The 25,565-nt window shown below is 42.8% G+C and overlaps 1 protein-coding gene across 1 annotated transcript in view; it reads left to right on the top strand.

Annotated features, from left to right (window-relative positions):
- Positions 1-25,565, top strand: part of spire2 (spire-type actin nucleation factor 2) — a 245,752-nt gene that overhangs the window by 106,770 nt on the left and 113,417 nt on the right. Inside the window, exons 6-7 of the mRNA XM_034175653.1 lie at positions 235-321; positions 10,063-10,180. Coding sequence (XP_034031544.1) covers positions 235-321; positions 10,063-10,180 — 205 coding nt within the window. The remainder of the gene's footprint in view (positions 1-234; positions 322-10,062; positions 10,181-25,565) is intronic.

Raw genomic sequence — 25,565 nt, forward strand, 5'->3', positions numbered from 1 at the left:
TGAGCCCTAAGTCATCATAGATTGCTGTGATTATTAGCAGTATTCTTGTACTATTCGAGTGCAGTTATTGCGGTTGGTGGAAATCTTTATAACTGCCGAAATGCTTTTGTCCACAAAGTTTCCAAACCTTGGTCTGGTCATTGATGTGTTTAAATGAAATGTTTTGTACATGATTTCTGTTTTGGTTTTGTTTTGTTTTGTTTTTTTTTTTGTTTTTTTTTGTTACCTCCCCAGGTGGACAGTGACATTCCAAACAGTGTGAAGAGAAATGCTCATGAACTGATCCTGGATTTTATTCGGTCAAGACCTCCACTCAAACCAGTGAGTAGCTGAAGCTGGTGAAACAACTTCACAGCACTGACGTTGGCAGTTCAACAGAGTATTCCTGAAGATTAAGAAAAAAAGTCTTATTGCAAGAATAGAGTAGACATTTTAAAAGTGGAAACAGACCACAGCCATGCCGGTCTGTGTTCAGCAGGGGCCTGATGTACAAAGGCTGTGTACGCACAAAAATGCGGTGTACGTCCGTCTCCTCGCTCACGTTCAGATGTATCAAAAGCAAAATGACCGTGGAAATGTGCGGTGCGTCATGCAAAAATCCTGGCTGGCGTACGCACGTCCTCTTCCGACACGTAGAGGTGATGCTGGGAACCGTTAATAGTGTGAAAACATGAAGTCATCAGAGTGACGTGCACGTCAGAGACACACTGATGAACAATTAACACACCCACGTTTGCAGTTATATAGGAGTATATAAAAGCAAAGTGATGCGTAAAATGGCATGAACAGTGGCTGCTTTAGTGTTGTTAGAGGACCTTACAAATGGTGCAGTCCGTGTCTCCATGTCATTTCAAGTCATCTTTAATTTTTTTTCTGTGTTCACGCTTGGTGTGTGTGCATGTGTGCTCCATTCCACGTTCATTGGAATGTACAAACGCAACGTGCTTGGATCCATGTGTACGCACACTTTGATACATCTGAATTTATTTGTGCTTACGCCAGTTTCTGGGTTTTGGCGTAGACCATATTTCAGTTGGAAATTTATGCAAGCCGTTGTACATGAGCCCCCTGATCCTGTCCGATCTCGGGAGTTAATTAATCCTGATTAGGATTAGGGATGCACGCATCCACATTTTTTCATTTCTAATCCGATCTGATACCTGAATTTAGATATCTGCCAATACCGATGATATTCCGATACCAGAGCTCTGTTTGCGTTAATATTCTTATTATCATTGTTGTTGACTTCATATGAAGATATTCTGTATCCACAGTTATACAGCTTCATGATGAAGTAAGTAAAAAAAAAAAGATTCTGTAAATTAAAACCATAGCATTTCTGTTGTTGTTTCAGATGAGATGATTTCTTGATTAACATTATAAGGAACCTTGGAAATTTATTTTCAGACAAATACAATAGTATGAAAAGTAATGTGTATGTTTTTAAGTATGTTTTTAAATCTGGTAGATTCATTCATTCATATCTGTATTTCAACCAGGAAGAAAGACACTGTAAATCAATATAAATATTTATTATAAACACAACAGGAGATGATGTAACAATGACTGTGATGTAACAATGACTGCAGTGTGTCTGTTAATTAGGATTTCTTAATGTGACATAAACCTTATGATGACATTTTTTTTAATTTAGTCATTTCAACATTTAATAATGTCCTCATTGACTATGTGATTGATTTCACTGTAATCAGGACAAAGTAGCTACTAAAATATGAATTTGATGATTTTAGTGATTGTGAATGATTTGTAATTATGCACAGTAGGGGTGGGGCTTCTTCTACCTGTGCAAGTGTGTTTTTGGCTGAACTTTGACTTCATAGACATGTTTATTAATTCATTCATTTAACCCTCTGTAGTCGATTGACGCGCCTCCGCGTCAAAAGTCACATGACCTAATTAAGCAGACGTAGCACACAATCAGCTCCACTCTGTGTCTGTTTGAATGCGTGTTGAACGTGTGGAATTCAACCTGTACAGTTTTTAAATTTTGTTAATAGGCCAAGTATAACTTCAATTATGATTAATGAATTTATGCGCATTTTTGGGGGGGTATAATATTATCATATTTGCTGCCCATTTTACAGACTCTCGCAGCAAAAGTTTTTTCCTCCTTTCAGCTGCAGGAATGAGAGGGCTGGAAAGAAATGTGACTCCCTCATCTTCAGCAGGAGAAAGGGGTGTTACCATTGGTGGAAAACTCAGGAAGTAACCAATCACAATCACCAACTCCACGTGGATTTGATGACAACCCACAGACCCCGTGTGTGTGTGTGTGTGTGTGTGTGTGTGTGTGTGTGTGTGTGTGTGTGGGCGCGCGCGCACGTTTTGCAAACAGGACTTTTCTGCTCTCTGTCTCAGTCTGCGACAGCAAACAAGTAAAAAAATGTACACAAATTTTCATCACTGGTGTAAAATATATTACTGAATAAACAATGATGCCCAATCCACAGAATTTGGCTGCTGAGCAAAGGGAAATTGTGGTTTTATGGAGAGCAAAAAGCAGAAAGCAATCAGTTTTGAAAGTTGTGTGATATTTTCTGTGCTTGGAGTGTGTTTTAGTGTGTGTGTGGTTAGTGTGGGGTGAAGTTATTTTAATTTAGTGCTCCAAAATAATCAGGTGTCTGGAACAGCGCGTCAAGTCTCTCTTTTTTTGAACTGCATGAAGACAATTGAAGCATGGAGCATGTCATCAGTCTGAACCAGAGTGTGATCAGTCTGATGAAGTGGATTTTATTGTTCTGTTTTGGACGGATGACAGGAGGTTTATTCACTGACCTGTGCGCACAGATCAGCCCAGTGGATCAGACCGTGCACTTCTCTTTCCATATTCTCAGGACTCATGTGCTCCCCCCCTCCCCCCCACCAAAGTCCAGAACACTTTTTTTTTTTTTTTTGGCCATTAACACAGCCAGGACAGTCAGTACCAACACCATTAAAAAAAATGCCACAAAAACAAGGAATTAGGGGAAAATGCACATGGATATTGAGGTGGAATATCTGTACAAATTTTTGGAGCTTCTGATGTGCATTGAACAGGAATTGTTTTTCTGAGTGGTACAAATATAATTTGTGTGGCATCTCATTGCATGTAAATAGTCACAAAAAACACTTGAAGCATTTCCTGCTTTTTAATGTGAATTGTTGTACAACCTCAATTCAAATGAAGTTGGGACGTTGTGTAAAATGTAAATAAAAACGGAATCCACTGATTTTCAAATCCTCTTCAACCTACACTCAACCAAAATATAACACTTTTGGTTTTGCTCCCATTTTGTATGAGATGAACTCAAAGATCTAAAACTTTTTCCACATACACAATATCACCATTTCCCTCAAATATTGTTCACAAACCAGTCTAAATCTGTGATAGTGAGCACTTCTCCTTTGCTGAGATAATCCATCCCACCTCACAGGTGTGCCATATCAAGATGCTGATTAGACACCATGATTAGTGCACAGGTGTGCCTTAGACTGTCCACAATAAAAGGCCACTCTGAAAGGTGCAGTTTTGTTTTATTGGGGGGATACCAGTCAGTATCTGGTGTGACCACCATTTGCCTCATGCAGTGCAACACATCTCCTTCACATAGAGTTGATCAGGTTGTCAATTGTGGCCTGTGGAATGTTGGTCCACTCCTCTTCAATGGCTGTGCGAAGTTGCTGGATATTGGCAGGAACTGGTACACGCTGTCGTATACGCCGGTCCAGAGCATCCCAAACATGCTCAATGGGTGACATGTCCGGTGAGTATGCCGGCCATGCAAGAACTGGGACATTTTCAGCTTCCAAGAATTGTGTACAGATCCTTGCAACATGGGGCCGTGCATTATCCTGCTGCAACATGAGGTGATGTTCTTGGATGTATGGCACAACAATGGGCCTCAGGATCTCGTCACGGTATCTCTGTGCATTCAAAATGCCATCAATAAAATGCACCTGTGTTCTTCGTCCATAACAGACGCCTGCCCATACCATAACCCCACCGCCACCATGGGCCACTCGATCCACAACATTGACATCAGAAAACCGCTCACCCACACGACGCCACACACGCTGTCTGCCATCTGCCCTGAACAATGTGAACCGAGATTCATCCGTGAAGAGAACACCTCTCCAACGTGCCAAACGCCAGCGAATGTGAGCATTTGCCCACTCAAGATGGTTACGACGATGAACTGGAGTCAGGTCGAGACCCTGATGAGGATGACGAGCATGCAGATGAGCTTCCCTGAGACGGTTTCTGACAGTTTGTGCAGAAATTCTTTGGTTATGCAAACCGATTGTTTCAGCAGCTGTCCGAGTGGCTGGTCTCAGATGATCTTGGAGGTGAACATGCTGGATGTGGAGGTCCTGGGCTGGTGTGGTTACACGTGGTCTGCGGTTGTGAGGCTGGTTGGATGTACTGCCAAATTCTCTGAAACGCCTTTGGAGACGGCTTATGGTAGAGAAATGAACATTCAATACACGAGCAACAGCTCTGGTTGACATTCCTGCTGTCAGCATGCCAATTGCACGCTCCCTCAAATCTTGTGACATCTGTGGCATTGTGCTGTGTGATAAAACTGCACCTTTCAGAGTGGCCTTTTATTGTGGGCAGTCTAAGGCACACCTGTGCACTAATCATGGTGTCTAATCAGCATCTTGATATGGCACACCTGTGAGGTGGGATGGATTATCTCAGCAAAGGAGAAGTGCTCACTATCACAGATTTAGACTGGTTTGTGAACAATATTTGAGGGAAATGGTGATATTGTGTATGTGGAAAAAGTTTTAGATCTTTGAGTTCATCTCATACAAAATGGGAGCAAAACCAAAAGTGTTGCGTTTATATTTTCGTTGAGTGTATATATACAACCCCTGGCAAAAATTATGGAATCACCGGCCTCGGAGGATGTTCATTCTGTTGTTTAATTTTGTAGAAAAAAAGCAGATCACAGACATGACACAAAACTAAAGTCATTTCAAATGGCAACTTTCTGGCTTTAAGAAACGCTATAAGAAATCAAGAAAAAAGATTGTGGCAGTCAGTAACGGTTACTTTTTTAGACCAAGCAGAGGAAAAAATATGGACTCATTCAATTCTGAGGAATAAATTATGGAATCACCCTGTAAATTTCCATCCCCAAAACTAACACCTGCATCAAATCACATCTGCTCGTTGACATTCACCCTATGTCATGAAATTGACCCTATGTGTCTTTTTCAAGGAATGTTTTCACAATGGCAAGATGCATTATCTTCTTGGAAAAATGATTTCATCATCCTTAAACATCAGAAAAGTGTCCAAAATATCAATGTAAACTTGTGCATTTATTGATGATGTAATGACAGTCATCTCCCCAGTGCCTTTACCTGACATGCAGCCCCATATCATCAATGACTGTGGAAATTTACATGTTGTCTTCAGGCAGTCATCTTTATAAATCTCATTGGAACGGCACCAAACAAAAGTTCCAGCATCATCACCTTGTCCAATGCAGATTCGAGATTCATCACTGAATATGACTTTCATCCAGTCATCCACAGTCCACGATTGCTTTTCTTTAGCCCATTGTAACCTTGTTTTTTTCTGTTTAGGTGTTAATGATGGCTTTCGTTTAGCTTTTCTGTATGTAAATCCCATTTCCTTTAGGCGGTTTCTTACAGTTCGGTCACAGACGTTGACTCCAGTTTCCTCCCATTCGTTCCTCATTTGTTTTGTTGTGCATTTTCGATTTTTGAGACATATTGCTTTAAGTTTTCTGTCTTGACGCTTTGATGTCTTCCTTGGTCTACCAGTATGTTTGCCTTTAACAACCTTCCCATGTTGTTTGTATTTGGTCCAGAGTTTAGACACAACTGACTGTGAACAACCAACATCTTTTGCAACATTGCGTGATGATTTACCCTCTTTTAAGAGTTTGATAATCCTCTCCTTTGTTTCAACTGACATCTCTCGTGTTGGAGCCATGATTCATGTCAGTCCACTTGGTGCAACAGCTCTCCAAGGTGTGATCACTCCTTTTTAGATGCAGACTAACAAGCAGATGTGATTTGATGCAGGTGTTAGTTTTAGGGATGAAAATTTACAGGGTGATTCCATAATTTATTCCTCAGAATTGAGTGAGTCCATATTTTTTTTTTCCTTTGCTTGGTCTAAAAAAGTAACCGTTACTGACTGCCACAATCTTTTTTTCTTGATTTCTTATAGTGTTTCTTAAAGCCAGAAAGTGTTTTTACGTCAGCCAAGCTTGAACCTTCGTGCGCATGCGTGCGTTTTTTCACACCTGTCGGTTGCGTTATTTGCCTGTGGGCAGGCTTTGAGTGAGCACTGGTCCATCCCTCATACAAAATGGGAGCAAAACCAAAAGTGTTGCGTTTATATTTTTGTTGAGTGTATATTTAATTGAATACACCACAAAGACAAGATATTTAATGTTCAAACTGATAAACTTTATTGTTTTTGTGTAAATATTTGCTCATTTTGAAATGGATGCCTGCAACACGTTTCTAAAAAGCTGGGACAGTGGTATGTTTACCGCTGTGTTACATCACCTTTCCTTCTAACAACAAGCGTTTGGGAACTGAGGACACTAATTGTTGAAGCTTTGTAGGTGGAATTCTTTCTCATTCTTGCTTGATGTACGACTTCAGTTGTTCAACAGTCCGGGGTCTCCGTTGTCGTATTTTGCGCTTCATAATGCGCCACACATTTTCAATGGGCGACAGGTCTGGACTGCAGGCAGGCCAGTCTAGTACCCGCACTCTTTTACTATGAAGCCACGCTGTTGTAACACGTGTAGAATGTGGCTTGGCATTGTCTTGCTGAAATAAGCAGGGATGTCCCTGAAAAAGACGTTGCTTGGATGGCAGCATGTGTTGCTCCAAAACATGGATGTACTTTTCAGCATTGATGGGGCCATCACAGATGTGTAAGTTGTCCATGCCATGGGCACTAACACACCCCCATACCATCACAGATGCTGGCTTTGAACTTTGTGCTGGTAACGATCTGGATGGTCTTTTTCCTTTTTTGTCCAGAGGACATGATGTCCATGATTTCCAAAAACAATCTGAAATGTGGACTCATCAGACCACAGCACACTTTTCCACTTTGCGTCTGTCCATTTCAAATGAGCTTAGGCCCAGAGAAGGCAGCGGCGTTTCTGGATGTTGTTGATGTTTGGCTTTCACTTTACATGGTAGAGTTTTAACTTGCACTTGTGGATGTAGCGATGAACTGTGTTAACTGACAATGGTTTTCTGAAGTGTTCCTGAGGCCACATGGTAAGATCCTTTACACAATGATGTCGGTTTTTAATGCAGTGCCACCTGAGGGATCGAAGGTCACGGACATTCAATTTTGGTTTTCAGCCTTGCCACTTACGTGTAGAAAGTTCTCCAGATTCTCTGAATCTTCAGATTATATTATGGACTGTAGATGATGGAATCCCTAAATTCCTTGCAATTGAATGTTTGAGAAATATTGTTCTTAAACTGTTGGACTATTTTTTGACGTAGTTGTTCACAAAGTGGTGATCCTCACCCCATCTTTGCTTGTGAATGGCTGAGTCTTTTGGGGATGCTCCTTTTATATCCAATCATGATACTCACCTGTTTCCAAACAGCATTCATCACCTTTCCAAGTCTTTTGTTGCCCCGTCCCAATTCAAAATGAGCAAATATTTGCACAAAAACAATAAAGTTTATCAGTTTGAACATTAAATATCTTGTCTTTGTGGTGTATTCAGTTGAATATGGGTTGAAGAGGATTTGAAAATCATTGTATTCTGTTTTTATTTACATTTCACACAATGTCCCAACTTCATTGGAATTGGGGTTGTACATAACTTTGTTTATGCTACATTTTTACATATATTATTGAAATTTACAATGTATATTTTCATTCTAAGTTATAAAAATGGTTCGTTAAAAATGTTTCTTGTTTTCACAGTAAAAACACTACTTTTTTCTGATTCGAATTTTCAGTTTTGGGGTGAATTTAGGGTCACTGTTTTAATGCAGTATGCCAGAATGAAAGAAAAACTGTTAAGTCACACAGGTGAGGTTGTGCTGAAAAAAAAGACACCAAACAAGGCCAGGTAAACAGTTTTTAAGGTAAATTATGAAGGTAAAACCAAAAGTAGTCAAAATTGCCCAAAATACCCAAGACTCCAGAGGGTTAATGTTAAAATATAAAAGGAAACAGATTTTTCAAATAATAAAATAGTTGCTGTTTAAAGAGTCTTTGTTTTATTTAGAAGTGTAGCAGCAAGTGTGAGATGACAGGTGAGCTGGACCCTCAGGACATTTAACCAGATGGTCTCCTCTGCAGCTTTGACCTGTTTTTTTGAGTCAGTCTGCTCTTCAGTGGCTCTGAGATCCTGACAGATTTACAGTAAAAAAAAAAAAAAAAAAGTACAAACAAAACAAAGGGAAAAAACAATTTACAAGCATGCACCACCAGAGGGCAGACCTGTTCTCACAACAAACACGGAGGCCGTCAACCTGAGAACACTGATTTCTTTCTTCAGTACAATCTCAGTTCTTCTGTGATCCTCTGATGGTTTTCTGAACTCAGGACCTGACGTCTTTTTTCTTAGATGGGAGCTGCTGCTGTCCTCACTGCTTACAGATGACAAAATATTTGCAAAAATCACAAAAAATAACATGGGTTAATAATACAGGCAGAAAGTGAATCATCATAATTATATTAATAGTAATCATTAGAACATTAATAATAATAATAATAACATGATCAGTTGGATGTCCTGTTAATTGGAACTGCAGCCATTGACATGGACAGAATCAGTGGTTTTTTGTAGCGACAAGGTCCATGTGTGGCATGATGCAGTTTAAAACTTGCAGGAAGAACTTGAAGTCTGGTCATTTCATTAGCAGCAGAGCTTCAAGCTCGCTCCAGATAGCACAGAAGCCCCGGGGGTAAGCTCTCGGCCGATAACTTGGCTGCTGCTGTGTCTGTAAGTCAGGTCACTCAGGTTCACTTTATCCTCTTGTTCTCCTTGAGTGAACACCTTGAGAACAGTTTATTTTGTAATGAAATAACCAAATTTTCTGCGGCTCCACTGGTGACCACCGTTAAGAGAGAAAAAGAGCTTCTTCTTCTGTCAAGCTTATTGGTGGTTTGCAAAACCAATAAGCACCAACTGGCATATATGATTATTGTGCATGAGGAAATGTCCTGCTGCTGTTATGGCGACTTGTCTGTGATTGACTGTTGTCCAGTCACATGAGGAAAGAAACACGGAAAACAATACACTTTGCGCTCAATAAACAATGGGAGGGTCCGGGCACAGTTCTGAGGCGGCCACATGCTTGGGCAGAAGTTCAAGGCTTGGCATTGACTGTAGTTAGACCCAGCATTAATAAATGATGTGTTCAAAACATCGTAGTGATTAATCCATACATTGTGAAACCCCTTTTAGTAAATGATGGCAGGCTGTCACTTTATTGCAAATGCTATGGAACTAAATGCTTATTTCCATTTTTTAAGATAATATAATGACAAATTTTGCTATGTTTATGTAGATTTTCCTCAAATTTGAGAGGGAGTGGTGCCCCAGCGCCCCCTGTTGACAAACTGTCAGTGCCCTGATGACTCTTGTTTGAAATAAGCCTCTTTTTTTGGTCTGTAAACCCTCCTAATGTTAATGTCAAAACTATTTGGGGATATAGAGTTTTTTTTTTTTTTTTTTCCTTTTTTAATGTGTTTACATTAAGCGCATTTTAAATTTGTGACTTCAGTTGTGCAATTTGGAGGGTAACGGAAACCCACCTACAGACACACCACACTGGATCCAGACCCAGAGTCCAGTTCATCTGGGGGAAAATAAAACTGGTACTTCAGTTTGCATCCCCCCAACATGTTCACCTCAAAACCATCTAAGGTCAGCCAGAGATTGGGGGTGGGCGGTGGGGGGGGTGCAGTGTCAGCTGAAGAATAATGGCTCTTAATGTGTTAATTAGAACAGAATGTGTATGATTTTTCTTCATGGTTCTCAGAGGTAACAGTGCTCTCTGGTTTCTGATTTTCCTCGTTAGGTTTCAGAGCGCTGCCTCCCCCCTCCTCCTCCACGGAAACAGTCCCTTCACGACCAGGTCCTGGCTGAGATCAAACAGCAGCGACGGCTCCGCCCAGTGGGCCCTCCGTGCTCCAGATGTAAGTCAGAATCTGAAACTTTATTCACAAAGGAACAGACATATAAGGAATTTCTCAACATAAAAATTCTAAGTGTTTGAAAAGTTATAAAAAGACTGTTATAAAAGACCCACACAAACTTCAAGTAAGAGGTTGTGTGATGCAACAAGTTAAAGTTAGTGGGCCTTGTATTGATGGCTGGCACATAACGTGTGGCACAGGTGGATGTGGAGCGTGTCAGACTCCACTTTGCTGTTTCAAGGGCACATAACACTCAACAGCCACTTTATTAGGTACACCTGTACGATTGCTTACCACAAATCGCTACTCAGCCAATCACATGACAGCAACTCAATGCATTTAGGAAACCATTCGTGCTGAAGAGCATCAGGAACAGAGCATTGGAAAGAGCGCATCAGGAACAGAGCACCGGGAACAGATCATTGGAAACAGAGCATTGGGAACAGAGCCCTGGGAACAGAGCATCGAAAACAGAGCATCGGGTACAGAACATCAGGAACAGATCATCGGAAACAGAGCATCAGAAACAGCATCAGGAACAGATCATCGGAAACAGAGCATCAGAAACAGCATCAGGAACAGATCATCGGAAACAGAGCATCGGGCACAGAGCATCAGGAACAGATCATCGGAAACAGAGCAATGGAAACAGAGCATCAGAAACAGAGCCCTGGGAACAGATCACTGGAAACAGAGCATCGGGCACAGAGCATCAGGAACAGATCATCGGAAACAGAGCATTGGAAACAGAGCATCAGAAACAGAGCCCTGGGAACAGATCATTGGAAACAGAGCATCGGGCACAGAGCATCAGAAACAGCATCAGGAACAGATCATCGGAAACAGAGCACCGGGAACAGAGCATCTAAAACAGCATCAGGAACAGATCATCGGAAACAGAGCACTGGGAACAGAGCATCAGAAACGGAGTACCGGGAACAGAGCATCTAAAACAGCATCAGGAACAGATCATCGGAAACAGAGCATTGGAAACAGAGCAACGGGAATGGAGCATCGGAAACACGGCATCAGAAACAGATCATCGGAAACAGAGCATCAGAGTGGGGAAGAAAGGGGATTTACAGTTGTTTAAAAAGTGAGTAAAGCTCAAAATCCTAATTATAGCTTTTACTCCCATACACAAAGTGAAGAAAAAGTAATATTGGGGTGTTCAAAAATATCAGTGTCTGTATTTTTCTTTCTGTAACCCTTAGTCCAACCTGAATAAAAGCCCACATAAACTTCAAGTAAGTGTGTGTGTGTGACGCAACAAGTTAAAGTTTGTGGGCTGAGTGTTGATAGCCGGTGCATAACATGTGGCACAGGTGGATGTGGAGCGTGTCAGACTCCACTTTGCTGTTTGAAGGCCACAAAACACTCACCAGCCACTTTATTAGGGACAACTGTACGATTGCTTGTTAACACAAATCGCTACTCACGCAATCATGTGGAAGCAGCTCAGTGCATTTAGGAAACTAGTCATGGTGAAGAGCATTGGGAACAGTGCATCAGAAACACAGCATCAAGAACAGAGCATCAGAAACACAGCATCAAGAACAGAGCACCGGAAACACAGCATCAAGAACAGAGCACCGGAAACACAGCATCAGGAACAGAGCACCGGAAACACACCGTCAGAAACAGAACATCAGGAACAAAGTGTCAGAAACAGAGCATCAGGAACAGAGCATCAGAAACACACCATCAGTAACACGGCATCAGAAACACACCATCAGAAACACACCATCAGAAACACACGATCAGAAACACGGCATCACGAACACAGCATCAGGAACAGAGCGTCAGGAACAGAGTGTTGGGAACAGAGCATCAGAAACACACCATCAGAAACACGGCATCAGAAACACGGCATCAGTAACACGGCATCAGTAACACGGCATCAGTAACACGGCATCAGAAACACACCATCAGTAACACGGCATCAGTAACACGGCATCAGTAACACGGCATCAGAAACACACCATCAGTAACACGGCATCAGTAACACGGCATCAGAAACACACCATCAGTAACACGGCATCAGTAACACACCATCAGGAACAGAGCGTCTGAAACACACCGTCAGAAACAGAACATCAGGAACAAAGTGTCAGAAACAGAGCATCAGGAACAGAGCATCAGAAACACACCATCAGTAACACGGCATCAGAAACACACCATCAGTAACACGGCATCAGAAACACGGCATCAGTAACACGGCATCAGAAACACACCATCAGGAACAGAGCGTCTGAAACACACCGTCAGAAACAGAACATCAGGAACAAAGTGTCAGAAACAGAGCATCAGGAACAGAGCATCAGAAACACACCATCAGTAACACGGCATCAGAAACACACCATCAGTAACACGGCATCAGAAACACGGCATCAGTAACACGGCATCAGAAACACACCATCAGGAACAGAGCGTCTGAAACACACCGTCAGAAACAGAACATCAGGAACAAAGTGTCAGAAACAGAGCATCAGGAACAGAGCATCAGAAACACACCATCAGTAACACGGCATCAGAAACACACCATCAGAAACACACCATCAGAAACACACGATCAGTAACACGGCATCAGAAACACACCATCAGTAACACGGCATCAGTAACACGGCATCAGAAACACGGCATCAGTAACACGGCATCAGGAACAGAGCGTCTGAAACACACCGTCAGAAACAGAACATCAGGAACAAAGTGTCAGAAACAGAGCATCAGGAACAGAGCATCATGTAAATACCAAAAACACGACATCTCTGGTACCATTGAAAGTTTTTTTTATTACTTTATTATCATTACTCCCACACACCTCCACATAACAGAAAAAAAGAACATCATGTCTCGCTCCCTTTCGTGATAACACATTTCCAAGTGTTGGAAGTTAACAATCTCACTCTCTCTTTAAGTGGCAAATAACAGTTATCAAAAGGTTACCTTGGATGATAAAACACACAGCCATTATGAGCAAAAAAAAAAAAAGTGTGCTCAGATAATAAAAATAGCACCCAAATTATTAATTGCTTACTAGTGCAAATAGCATCACAGTATCCACATGCCCTCATCCAGCGCCTTAAAAAGCATAAGAGAGGAAGCACCTTTTTTAGTCACTCAATCAGCAAATTGCGACTTGGCTTCTGACCAGAAAACCTCTTTGATTTTGTTTGCTTGTATGAGCTCTTTAATGCTACTTATCTCTAACCTGAGTCTCTTTTCTGATACCTGTTTTGTACTCTTAAGTGCATCAAACAGGGAATGATTGTCTGTAACACAGGTAACAGGAAGACGGTTGAGATCTGCTCTACCAGAGGTAAATTCAGAGTAGAGCGTAGCCAGGAACATCGCATTGTCAGTACCATCTGACTTGGCAAGGGTTTCTCCAGCCAGTGTGCTTCTTACCACACATCTGATTTTCTTAGATTGCCAAAACAGAGGTTAGAACTTTCCCGTTTTTCTCATGAGGACAATTAAAGCTCCTCCCTGTGGACCTCCATCTGTAAGATTGCCAAGAGAGGCATCAGTGAAGACCACTAAACTCAAATCATTACTGTCGCCCAAGTATTGAAATTTAAGTGTGACCTTTTCTGATTTTAGTTTGTGAATCGCTTTGTTCACTTCATGAATGGACTGAACAGTGGCATTTCTAATGTTGGATGCCAGACTACTTGTGTCAAACATAACATCTGGTCTAGTTTCTTTGGCAACCCACAAAATCTGTCCTATTTTTGACCTCAGCTGTTCTCTTTCTGCCTCATTTAGCAGAGCATCTCTCTGTACAGCTCGTGCTGCTTGTAAATGAACTGGTTGTAAGTTGTCAGTATAATTGTGCTGATGCACCTCCACTCCTCAGCCACAGTCACAATGTCCATGCCCACGTAAGAAAAACGGTCATGTTCTTCACGGCCCACATGAAAAGCAGACTTGAGTATTGGGATTACTTCAGTACCAAAGTGCTCTGATCCTGCCAAAAGAAAATCATCCACATGGCAGTACTCCTGTCACCTCAGCATGGCAGTGCTCCTGTTACCTCAGCATGCCAGTGCTCCTGTCACCTCAGCATGCCAGTGCTCCTGTCACCTCAGCATGCCAGTGCTCGTGTTACCTCAGCATGGCAGTGCTCCTGTTACCTCAGCATGCCAGTGCTCCTGTCACCTCAGCATGGCAGTGCTCCTGTTACCTCAGCATGCCAGTGCTCCTGTCACCTCAGCATGCCAGTGCTCCTGTCACCTCAGCATGCCAGTGCTCGTGTTACCTCAGCATGGCAGTGCTCCTGTTACCTCAGCATGCCAGTGCTCCTGTCACCTCAGCATGCCAGTGCTCGTGTTACCTCAGCATGCCAGTGCTCGTGTTACCTCAGCATGGCAGTACTCGTGTTACCTCAGCATGGCAGTACTCGTGTTACCTCAGCATGGCAGTACTCGTGTTACCTCAGCATGCTCGTTCTGCCAATAAAACACTGCTGGATCAACTTTTGACATTTTACCACCAGTGTCCAGCATGAGTTCTTTGACCTTATTGTACCAGTAGAGGGAGGCATCTGCAAGTCCATAGACACATTTCTTCAGTTTCCACAAAACATTGTCCACACCTGCTTCAGGTGGGGGGTGAATGTAAATGTCTCTTGTGGGTTTCATACCTTGCAAAAATGCAGATTTAACATCAATAGAATGAACTTTCCATTTGTTTTGACAGATCACAGCTAACAGCAGCCTGAGTGACTCTGATGCACATGTGGGGGAATCTTTCTGTAACTCATGAATATTGAGTTCTTCAAAACCTCTCGCCAAAAGACGGCCTTTGTAACAATACCTTTCTTTCAAAGTACAAACCCATCTGGTTGAAACACATTTTTGTCCTTTGTTGGTAACCTCTTCATAGACATTGTTATTTTTCCAGTTTTCAATCTCTTGCTGTTTAGCAGCATCAAAACAGGTGTGTTTTATCATGAGTACGTCAGCATTTGTGTTATCACATGCAGTGTGAAGATTATCAACCTGTGACATGTCTAACACTTGTTTTTGTCCTTCACTGTCATCAAGTTCAACATGCTCCATGTTGTACCAGTTTTTCTGTTGCCCCTTGGCTTTTCCTGCTCTGCCTAAAACTCTGAGTACCATCATCTCGTGTTTGTAAATGTGAGGATCTGGCCTGTTCTTAGTTTGACATTACTAAAACCAAGAGTATTAGTTACACTACTCTCTGTATCACTGCGTGCCTCATTAGTTCTACGAACATTTTCTCTCTCATCTGTCTCTGTTTTCAGTGACTCGTTCTTCTCCTTTAAGACTCATCATCTGAACTCTCTGTTACATCAGTATGAACAGTGTTTTCATCTTCTTTCTCATTTTCTGGAAGACTGGGCAGTATTGGCTTATCCTCATCCTGTCCATTCACTTTACTGAGCCTGGACTGATGTACTCTGTAGGTCTAAGCTGCTTACACAATGCTCTTCTTATCCTTTCTGAGCATTCCACCTCTGTGAAAGCCCTCCTTGAAGCATGTAAAGCTGCTAGATGTTGCCCTACTTTAGTACTCGTTGAAGTTCCCTCTAGAGCAGGTAGTTTGTCAACTAAAACTACCTTGCTTGGCTGATGTCATACTTGTCCAGTCGTTCTTATTGTGTTGTGTATAATAACACTACTTCTGGTCTTGGTAAAATGAAATTTGGGGTTCCACGGGGGTCTGTGTTAGGCCCCTTGCTTTTCTCACTTTATATAGCGCCCCTTGGGCATATTCTGCAGCATTACGGGATTGCCTTTCATTGTTATGCTGATGATACTCAATTATACATGCCGGTAAGGCTTTTGCATGGGCAAGATTACCAGCAGTTAAGCCTCGGTCCCACCGAATAATGAAGGCTGAAGAAGGAGCCACGCATGGGTGTGGGGTGATTATTTGAATGACCCACATTTTCATCTATCACGTATCCACTATGAAGGTGCCACTATGTGCCTCTCTGTACTCCGCATGTGCCGCGTAGCAGCCTCTAGTGAGCCACGACCGACCTGTCATTACAGCCTCGAATGGCTCGCATTTGCCACACTAATCCACGTAGTGCCATGATAGCGCCATGATAACACCATGTTGGCACACATTTAGGCATGAGTTTGGTCCAAACCTCCAGCCCTCCCACACCTGGTCCCTTCAAAGTGTGGGTTTTCAATTCACAGATTCACAGCAACATTTAAAGATGTCCCAGTCCAAAATTAGACACTCCAGCACAGTTCTGCAGTTGTGCGCTGTGCGCCAGGCTGCTGTCCACCTGTAATGCACCAGACCAGCTAGACCCGAACCACTGGTTCCTGGAGAGCCGCCTCTGTGCTCCTCGCTGGCTCCGCGGCTCTCTGGCTTTTCTTCTGCGCTTTAAACACACAAAACTTTGTCTGTTTATTTATGCAAAATCGCTCTTTTGCGCACGCGCTGCTGTTGTCCTTTCATGGACAGCCGCCTCTGTGCTCTTTCTAAGTGGCTTCCTTTCCATCTGTGGCTTGCTGGCTTTATTTTTTTCCTTGGCTTTAAACACAATCATTTTTACAGTGTGAATCCACTTTTAACTTTGTGTTTGTCCATTTATTTCTGCAAAAGCGCTCTTTTGCGCACGGTGCTGTTCTGCATACAGAATGAGATGGCCGTTTTATTATATACACCTTTGGATCATTTTCAAAAAAAAAAAAAAAAATATATATATATATATATATATATATATTTCTTCCGCAGCTTACAAGTTATCATGATACAACTTTTAACTTTGTGTTATGTCTTCAAAATCGGTCTTTTGCGCTCTCCACCTGTGTTGCTGCACAGCTCCTGCTCTTAGCTGCTCCACTGGAATTATTATCTTCCGTGGCTTTAAACACACATCCACTTACAGCTAGGAGCTGTTTTATCAAGCTATAAAAAACATTAAAAATAATTACCTTAAGCTGTTCAAAATACATCCCACATGGAGCAGGAAAGAGAGGAGAAAAAAAGTATCCAGATGAAACAGTCCTCTGATTCTAGAAGAGGTGTTTTCAGCATCCAAGGTTTGGCAGAAAATGATTAATCCACTACAAAATAATTATTTTATATAGAGTCCAGCGCACAGGACAGGTGGAATTGTGTGCGCAAGAGGAGAACTGTTCCAAAAATAGCTTCTCAGGTCCTGCGAACGTGCCAGGCGCACAGATAATGGACTTTTTGCAGACTTGTAAGCACCACGCAAATGCCTCTAAGCCGTCGCAGTAACTCGAACACAAACTGCGCCATGCTGTTGTTGCTAAATATTGAACATCTTGAAATTAGCGCCACGCTTACAGAGGAGCCTCGTTAACTGAAGATAATGCCTCTAAAGCCCCATTTACACATAGACTGTAAGAGCTCCCGGAAGCGTCCCGGAAGAGTTTTTGGCCGTCTTAAGGATCAAACGCCATTGTTAACGCTGGAGCTAGGGGGTGTGGCTTAGTTCCGGCTTTACCGGGAATCGTCGAAAAAATTATTCAACATGTTGAATAATTCCGGGAGCGCTCCCGGAGAATTCGCGTGACGACGGAGACAACGCGAACAACGGCATTTGATAGTTTTTAATCGCCGTTTCATCCTGCCCCTTCCTGTAGTGCTGCAGTTTACACCGCCGTAATTGGTGGCCGGCGTTGTATCCCTAATCAACGGCGTGTAAAACGGCGATAGAGCCCACATCAGCGTCCTCAAGGGTGTTTTAACCGGCGACAGAGGCAGACAAAACGGCGGCGCTAGCGGACAGTACGCTGTTCTAAACCTCCCGGTTAACGGCGTTCCAAACGGCTGATAGGCGGCAGTCAGTATAAAAACACTAGCACGCTGCATGCAGGCCTCTCACTCGCGCTCATCTCTAGATATTTTTGCAGAGAAGCTCCAGTATGCCTCCTAAAAGAAAATTGGCAGCGGCAAGGACTTACCAAGAGGTCTGGTTCAGAAGCAGAGGGGAGGCCTGTGGTTGGAGACGGAGCAACACGTTGAGGCGGGGGAAAAGGAAGGAGAAGAAAAGGCTGAGGATGATCTCCCTCCCCCTGCAGTGACAGAGGCATGTATTCCTGCTGCTTCAGCCTATTATACTTTGGGGGCGGTGCCTATATGCAAAGGTTCCTGGAGTAACGCAGGATTTGCCTGGATAAAACCAGCGGTACACACGGCATTATCGGCAGCAGCAGAACACCGCCGTTCTCACGCGCGTCTTAACCTGTGATTGTAAAGGATAGAACTGGGTATTAACCCCCGTTGCCTGACGTGTGCCGGATGCTACAGCGTCAAAACGCCGCTTTATTCGGCAGATTTAGCTGCGTTTTATCCACGTATTTGCGGCTAGTACGGCGGTCAAAACGCCGGCGAAATGCTCCGCCCCTTTCCACCGCGAAAACAGCTGGAACTACCACGAACTTCGGTGTACGTACTACCCGCCGACAAAACCGTCTATGTGTAAACGGGGCTTAAGAGCCACTCTGAGCCACTATACTGCCACGATAGCTCACGAAACCAAAAAAACAGGGTGCATGGCTCCTTCTTCATCCTTCATTATTCGGTGGGACCGCAGCTTTAGAAGATTGCCTTATATCTGTGAGAAGTTGGTTGTCTAGTAATTTCCTACTCTTGAATTCTGATAAGACTGAAATGATGGTTCTTGGTCCAGCCAGACATCGGCATCATTTTGACCAGTTGGCACTTAATTTGGGTTCGTGTGTTGTGCATCATACGGACAAAGTGAGGAATCTTGGAGTACTTTTCGATCCTACATTGTCTTTTGGCCCCCACATTAGAGACATTACGAGGACTGCCTTCTTTCATTTGCGAAATGTGGCGAGGATTTGTTCCATCCTGTCTATGGCTGATGCTGAGACTTTGATACATGCGTTTATTTCTTCCAGATTGGATTATTGTAATGCTTTATTTTCTGGCCTGCCACAGTCTAGCAATCGAGGACTTCAGTTGGTACAGAATGCTGCTGCCAGACTTTTGACACAAAGTAGAAGGTTTGACCACATTACACCCATTCTGGCATCCCTTCATTGGCTACCGGTTTCTGCCAGATCGGATTTAAAAGTTTTATTGTTGGTTTATGAAATTGTTCATGGAATGGCACCTTCCTACCTGGCAGACTTGGTTAAGCCCTACGTACCTGTGAGGCTCTTGCATTCGCAGGGCACAGGGCTTCTGTGTGTTCCGAGGATGAACAGGAAGTCTGTGGGTATAGAGCCTTCTTCTACCGTAGTCCGACTCTTTGGAACGATCTACCTGCTGTTATTTGGCAGTCTGACATGGTGGAGACTTTTAAGACTGAAGACCCACTTTTTTAGACTGTCTTATCATTAATTTAATTTGTTTGTGTTTGCTTTGTAATTTCCTTTTATTCTTCTGTTTTATCTTTTTATTGTGCTTTTCTTGCTTTTAATTTTTATTTTAGATTAATTTGTGTTGTTGTGAATTGTGTGAAGCACCTTGGGGCGACTTTGTTGTGAGTTAGCGCTATATAAATTAATAAATTGAAATTAAATTGAAATTAAAACAGAAGGAAGATTAGGACGGTGTCCAAACACAAGCTGGTGTGGACTGTAACCATGCACAATGATCATACTGTTTTTGGCCATAAGTGCCCAGTCTAGGTCAGTTTGCTAACTGCACCCATTTTCTTCTTATATCTTCAGGAGGATCTCAGTTATTGTCATGTTGTGTCTCTCCAGCAGTGCGTTACTCCAGGGACTGTATCCTCCTGTAGTCTTGGTCTCAGTATTGAAGTTTTCTGCCATGTCTTGTATTTCCTCGTTGTTAAACTCTCCACCGTTGTCAGTAAATAACCATTTGGGTGAACCGTGGACACTTATCTACGAATGAATGAAGGAATTGACGATCTCCGAGGGTTTCTTGGTCCTGACAATGTTTCCTGCGCTGAAGCGTGTGAAATGGTCGATGATGTGCAGGTACCACACGCCAGGTTCCAACTCATGTAGATCCATTGCCACTGTCTCATTGTACTCTGAGGCCAATGGCAAACTGACAGGTGACTTGGGCTTGGTCCTGCTGTACCTCTGACATATCTCAGTCACGAATGATCTCCTGCAAAATAACTGGACACTCTTTGTCAGTATTTCCAGAGCTGTGAATGAGCCACTGCAGCTGCGGCGGCGTGGCCAAACTGCTTGTGAAGCAGAACTTTACGCTTCTCTTCTGCTGACATCTCTGCTGTGATGACAAGAACTTCATTTTCATTGCCACTCAGTTGAGGACCTTCATCTCTAATGTCCACACAGTAGTGTCCTGAACTAGTGAGCTCCAAATGCACTGGTTGCTTCAACATAACAACTCTGTCATTTTCCATATCTAAAATAGTTCCTGCTCTTTTTAGAGACATTTTGCTCAACAGCAAGGGAATGTCAGCAGAAACAACTTCAGCTTCAATGTGGCACTTTGTTTGACCGATCTTAGCAGGAAGTTTTCTGTTGGAGTTTACCACTTGTCCATCTCCAAATCTGAATGGTCTACAGCTTGGCGATTCTGTTTATAGTATTTTGTTGATTTGACTTTCACTCAAGTCTTTAACGTAACTATCCAGCCACTTTTCACCACACACAGTACGTGTGCATTCAGTGCCAATAATGACTGATCCCAGTGATTCAGTTAGGAAGATCTCAGAGTCAGTCATAACGTTGGTAAACAGAGTAATATCACATTCCTCCACTTTTTCATCTTCTGTTAACTTTATTTCATTGGTGAGGACAATCTTTGGTTCAATGGTATGTGCTCTGACAAATGGCGCATTTTGTTCACTTACCATATTTGTTGACTGGATTTGTGCCCTGTTGCGTGTGCCGCTGACTGCTCTGAGACAAGCCGTTGCGCCGTCTGTATTTGCCTGGTGGTCTTTGATCCGTAAAAAAACTCCATCTTGTGTCCCGCTGCCACTGCTCGCTCTGTTGTTTTTACCTCCGAAAATCCTTCAGTGCAGACTTCATCGACGTAAATGAGAGATCCGTGCACGCTGTGAGTGCCAGCTGCCTGCTCTTCTTCTCAAGACAAGCCGTGTCCAGAAGTTTAAATGCCAACACAGCGTCAGGCAGCGTCATGTTAAGTAAGTAAGTAAGTAAGCTTTATTTATAAAGCGCCTTTCACAGACCAGGGTCACAAAGCGCTGCACATGGCATACAAAAATAATCTAAAAATAACATACGAAAACAATAAAATACATGTTGTACATGTAAATATGTTGTACTTCTTCATGCGGTTGTAACGTTGTTCAAAGTCTATGATGTAGTCCGCCATGGACAAAGCACTGTCTTTGGCTGTCGAGTCAAAATGAGAGTATGCTTCATAAGCACGGTCTTTTTCCTCTCGAAGGAATACCGCGTCCAATTTTGCAAGCAAGGTTTCCATACCATCATCCTTGTTCAGGTCAGCTGCGGATATTTCCAAAGCAGTCTCTCTGGCTCTCCCTTCAAGCCCCAGCGCCACTGCGAGTGCCTGTTTCTTCTTGTCCAAGTATGTAACAAGTCTCCAAATACTAACTTCATTTTTCCAGTACTCGTACGGCCTGGCTTCGTCAAACTTTGGCAGTATTTTATATTTGGAAACCATCCTCTGCTACCATGTAAATACCAAAAACACGGCGTCTCTGGTACCACTGAAAGGTTCTTTATTCCGCCTTTATTCCCACACACCTCCACAGAACATAAAAAAAAGAACAACAACATCACGTCTCGCTGCCTCTCGCGATAACACATTTCCAAGTGTGGGAAGTTAACACATCAGAAACACAGCATCAGGAAAAGAGTGTCAGAAACACAGCATAAGAAACAGAGCGTCAGAAACACAGCATAAGAAACAGAGCGTCAAACACAGCGTCAGGAACACAGCGTCAGGAACACAGCGTCAGAAACACAGCGTCAGAAACAGAGCGTCAGAAACACAGCGTCAGAAACAGAGCGTCAGAAACACAGCGTCAGAAACAGAGCGTCAAACACAGCGTCAGGAACAGAGCGTCAAACACAGCGTCAGGAACAGAGCGTCAGAAACACAGCGTCAGAAACACAGCGTCAAACACAGCGTCAGGAACAGAGCGTCAAACACAGCGTCAGGAACAGAGCGTCAAACACAGCGTCAGGAACAGAGCGTCAAACACAGCGTCAGGAACAGAGCGTCAAACACAGCGTCAGGAACAGAGCGTCAAACACAGCGTCAGGAACAGAGCGTCAAACACAGCGTCAGGAACAGAGCGTCAAACACAGCGTCAGGAACAGAGCGTCAGAAACACAGCGTCAAGAACAGAGCGTCAGAAACACAGCGTCAAGAAGGAGAGCGTCAGAAACACAGCGTCAAGAAGGAGAGCGTCAGAAACACAGCGTCAAGAAGGAGAGCGTCAGAAACACAGCGTCAAGAAGGAGAGCGTCAGAAACACAGCGTCAGAAGGAGAGCGTCAGAAACACAGCGTCAGAAGGAGAGCGTCAGAAACAGCGTCAGAAGGAGAGCGTCAGAAACACAGCGTCAAGAAGGAGAGCGTCAGAAACACAGCGTCAAGAAGGAGAGCGTCAGAAACACAGCGTCAGAAGGAGAGCGTCAGAAACACAGCGTCAAGAAGGAGAGCGTCAGAAACACAGCGTCAAGAAGGAGAGCGTCAGAAACACAGCGTCAGAAGGAGAGCGTCAGAAACACAGCGTCAGAAGGAGAGCGTCAGAAACACAGCGTCAAAATGGGGAAGGAAGGGGATTGACAGTTGTTCAAAATAAAGCAGTGTTTAAAAAGAGAGTAGAGCTCAAAATCCTTGTAATAGCTTTTATTCCCATCCACAAAGTGAAGAAAAAGTAATATTGGGGTGTTGAAAAAATCAGTGCCTGTATTTTGTTGTTTCTGTAACCCTTATTCCAACCTTACAGGTGGAAGTTATTTAAGGATGATTGTAACAACACTGGTCTGTTCAAAAGGACTTCATGTTCCTATGGTCTGTTCAAAAGGACTTCATGTTCCCTACTGATGTCCACAAACATTTACTTCTTTTATTCAGGTCGTCAAACAGCCCTGGAACAATATGAAAACTAAAATAAAGGACAAAATACTACATTTCAAACTCATATTCATATCAACATTAAACCTAAACCACACATTTCAGTTGTAACATCACAATAACAGCAATAACATTACAAAACAATTATTACTGTGTGCACTTGTTTGACCAGGAGCAGAATGATATCATAGGCAGATTTTGTGTCTTTATCGCAGTTTTACATATTTCTCTGACTTCTTTCGTCTTTTCTCTCCCGTTACTACTTCCGGGTCGTTAGAAGGAAAGGTGATGTAACACAGTGGGAAACATACCACTGTCCCAGCTTTTTTGAAACATGTTGCAGGCATCCATTTCAAAATGAGCAAATATTTACAAAAAAACAATAAACTTTATCCGTTGAACATTAAATATCTTGTCTTTGTGGTGTATTCAGTTGAATATAGGTTGAAGAGGATTTGAAAATCATTGTATTCAGTTTTTATTTATATTTTACACGATGTCCCAACTTCATTGGAATTGGGGTTGTATGATTATGTCTTACTTTCTCTTAATTAAGCACAAGTAATTTCACAAATAAAATAAACATCTTATTGCTTTAAGCAGTTGTGCAGTCATTAACCGAAATGAACAAAGGAAATTTCGGAGCATATTCACACTTCCTGTTGGCATGGTAACCTATATACAATTCATTTTAGCGCCACTTACAACGAAGGTAGCAAATGTTCATGCTGGTTGTCATGTATTTCTCTCTGAAAATCTGAGTAAAATGGGTCATTCCAGACATTGTTCAGAAGAACAGCATATGGTGCATCCAGAAAGTATTCACAGCACTGCACTTTTTCCACATTTTCATGGTACAGCCTTATTCCAGAATGGAGTAAATTCATATTTTCTCGCAAAATTCTACACACAACACCCCATAATGACAAAGTGCAAAAAAGTTTTTTATTTTTTTTTATTTTTGCAAACGTATTAAAAAACCCAAAGAAGTCACTTGTACATAAGTATTCACAGCTTTTGCCATGAAGCTCATAATTGAGCTCAGGTGCCTCCTGTTTCCACTGATCATCCCTGAGATGTTTCTGCAGTTTAATTGGAGTCCACCTGGGGTAAATTCAGTTGATTGGACATGATTTGGAAAGACACACACCTGTCTACATATAAGGTCCCACAGTTGACAGTCACAGCACAAATCAAGAATGAAGTCAAAGGAATTGTCTGTAGACCTCAGAGACAGGATTGACTAGAGGAACAAATATGGGGAATGATACAGAAACATTTCTGCTGCTTTGAAGATCCCAGTGAGCACAGTGGCCTCCATCATCCGTAAATGGACAAAGGTCAGATCCACCAGGACTCTTCCTAGAGCTGGCTGCCCATCTAAACTGAGTGATCGTGAAAGAAGAACCTTAGTCAGGGACATGTTCAAGAACCCGGTGGTCACTCTCAGAGCTCCAGCATTCCTCTGTGGAGAGAGGAGAACCTTCCAGAAGGACAACCATCTCTGCAGCAACCCACTAATCAGGCCTGTAGGGTAGAGTGGCCAGATGGAAGCCACTCCTTAGTGAAAGGCACATGGCAGCTCAGTCTGGGAGTTTGACAAAAGGCACCTGAAGGACTCTCAAACCATGATAAACAAAATTCTCTGGTCAGACAAAGATTAGACTCTTTGGTGTCATGTTTGGAAGAAAACAGGCACCATCCCTACAGTGAAGCATAGTGGTGGCAGCATCATGCTGTGGGGATGTTTTTCAGCAGCAGGAACTGGGAGACTAGTCAGGATTGAGGGAAAGATGAATGCAGCAAAGTACAGAGACATTGTGGATGAAAACCTGCTCCAGAGCACTCTTGACCTCAGACTGGGGCGACGGTTCACCTTTCAGCAGGACAATGACACTGTCAAGATATCAAAGGAGTGGCTTCAGGACAACTCTGTGAATTTCCTTGAGTGGTCCAGCCTGAGCCCAGACCTGAATCCAATTGAACATCTCTGGAGAGATCTGAAAATGTCTGTGCACTGACACTCCCCATCCAACCTGATGGAGCTTGAGAGGTGCTGCAAAGAGGAATGAACCAAACTACCCAAAGATAGGTGCACCAAGCTTGTGGCATCATATTCAAGAAGACTTGAGGCTGGAATTGCTGCCAAAGGTGCATCAGCAAAGTATGAGCAAAGGCTGTGAATACTTATGTATATGTGATATTTTTTTTAGCTATTTATTTTAAATTTCAAAAAAACTTTTGTGATGTTGTCATTATGGGGTGTTGTGTGTGGGACTTTGGCGGAAAAAAAAAATAATTTACTCCATTTTGGAATAAGACTGTCAGATAACAAAATGTGGAAAAGTTGAGCGCTGTGAATACTTTCCGGAT

Source organism: Thalassophryne amazonica, chromosome 8 (assembly GCF_902500255.1).
Source record: "Thalassophryne amazonica chromosome 8, fThaAma1.1, whole genome shotgun sequence".
NCBI lineage: Eukaryota > Metazoa > Chordata > Actinopteri > Batrachoidiformes > Batrachoididae > Thalassophryne > Thalassophryne amazonica.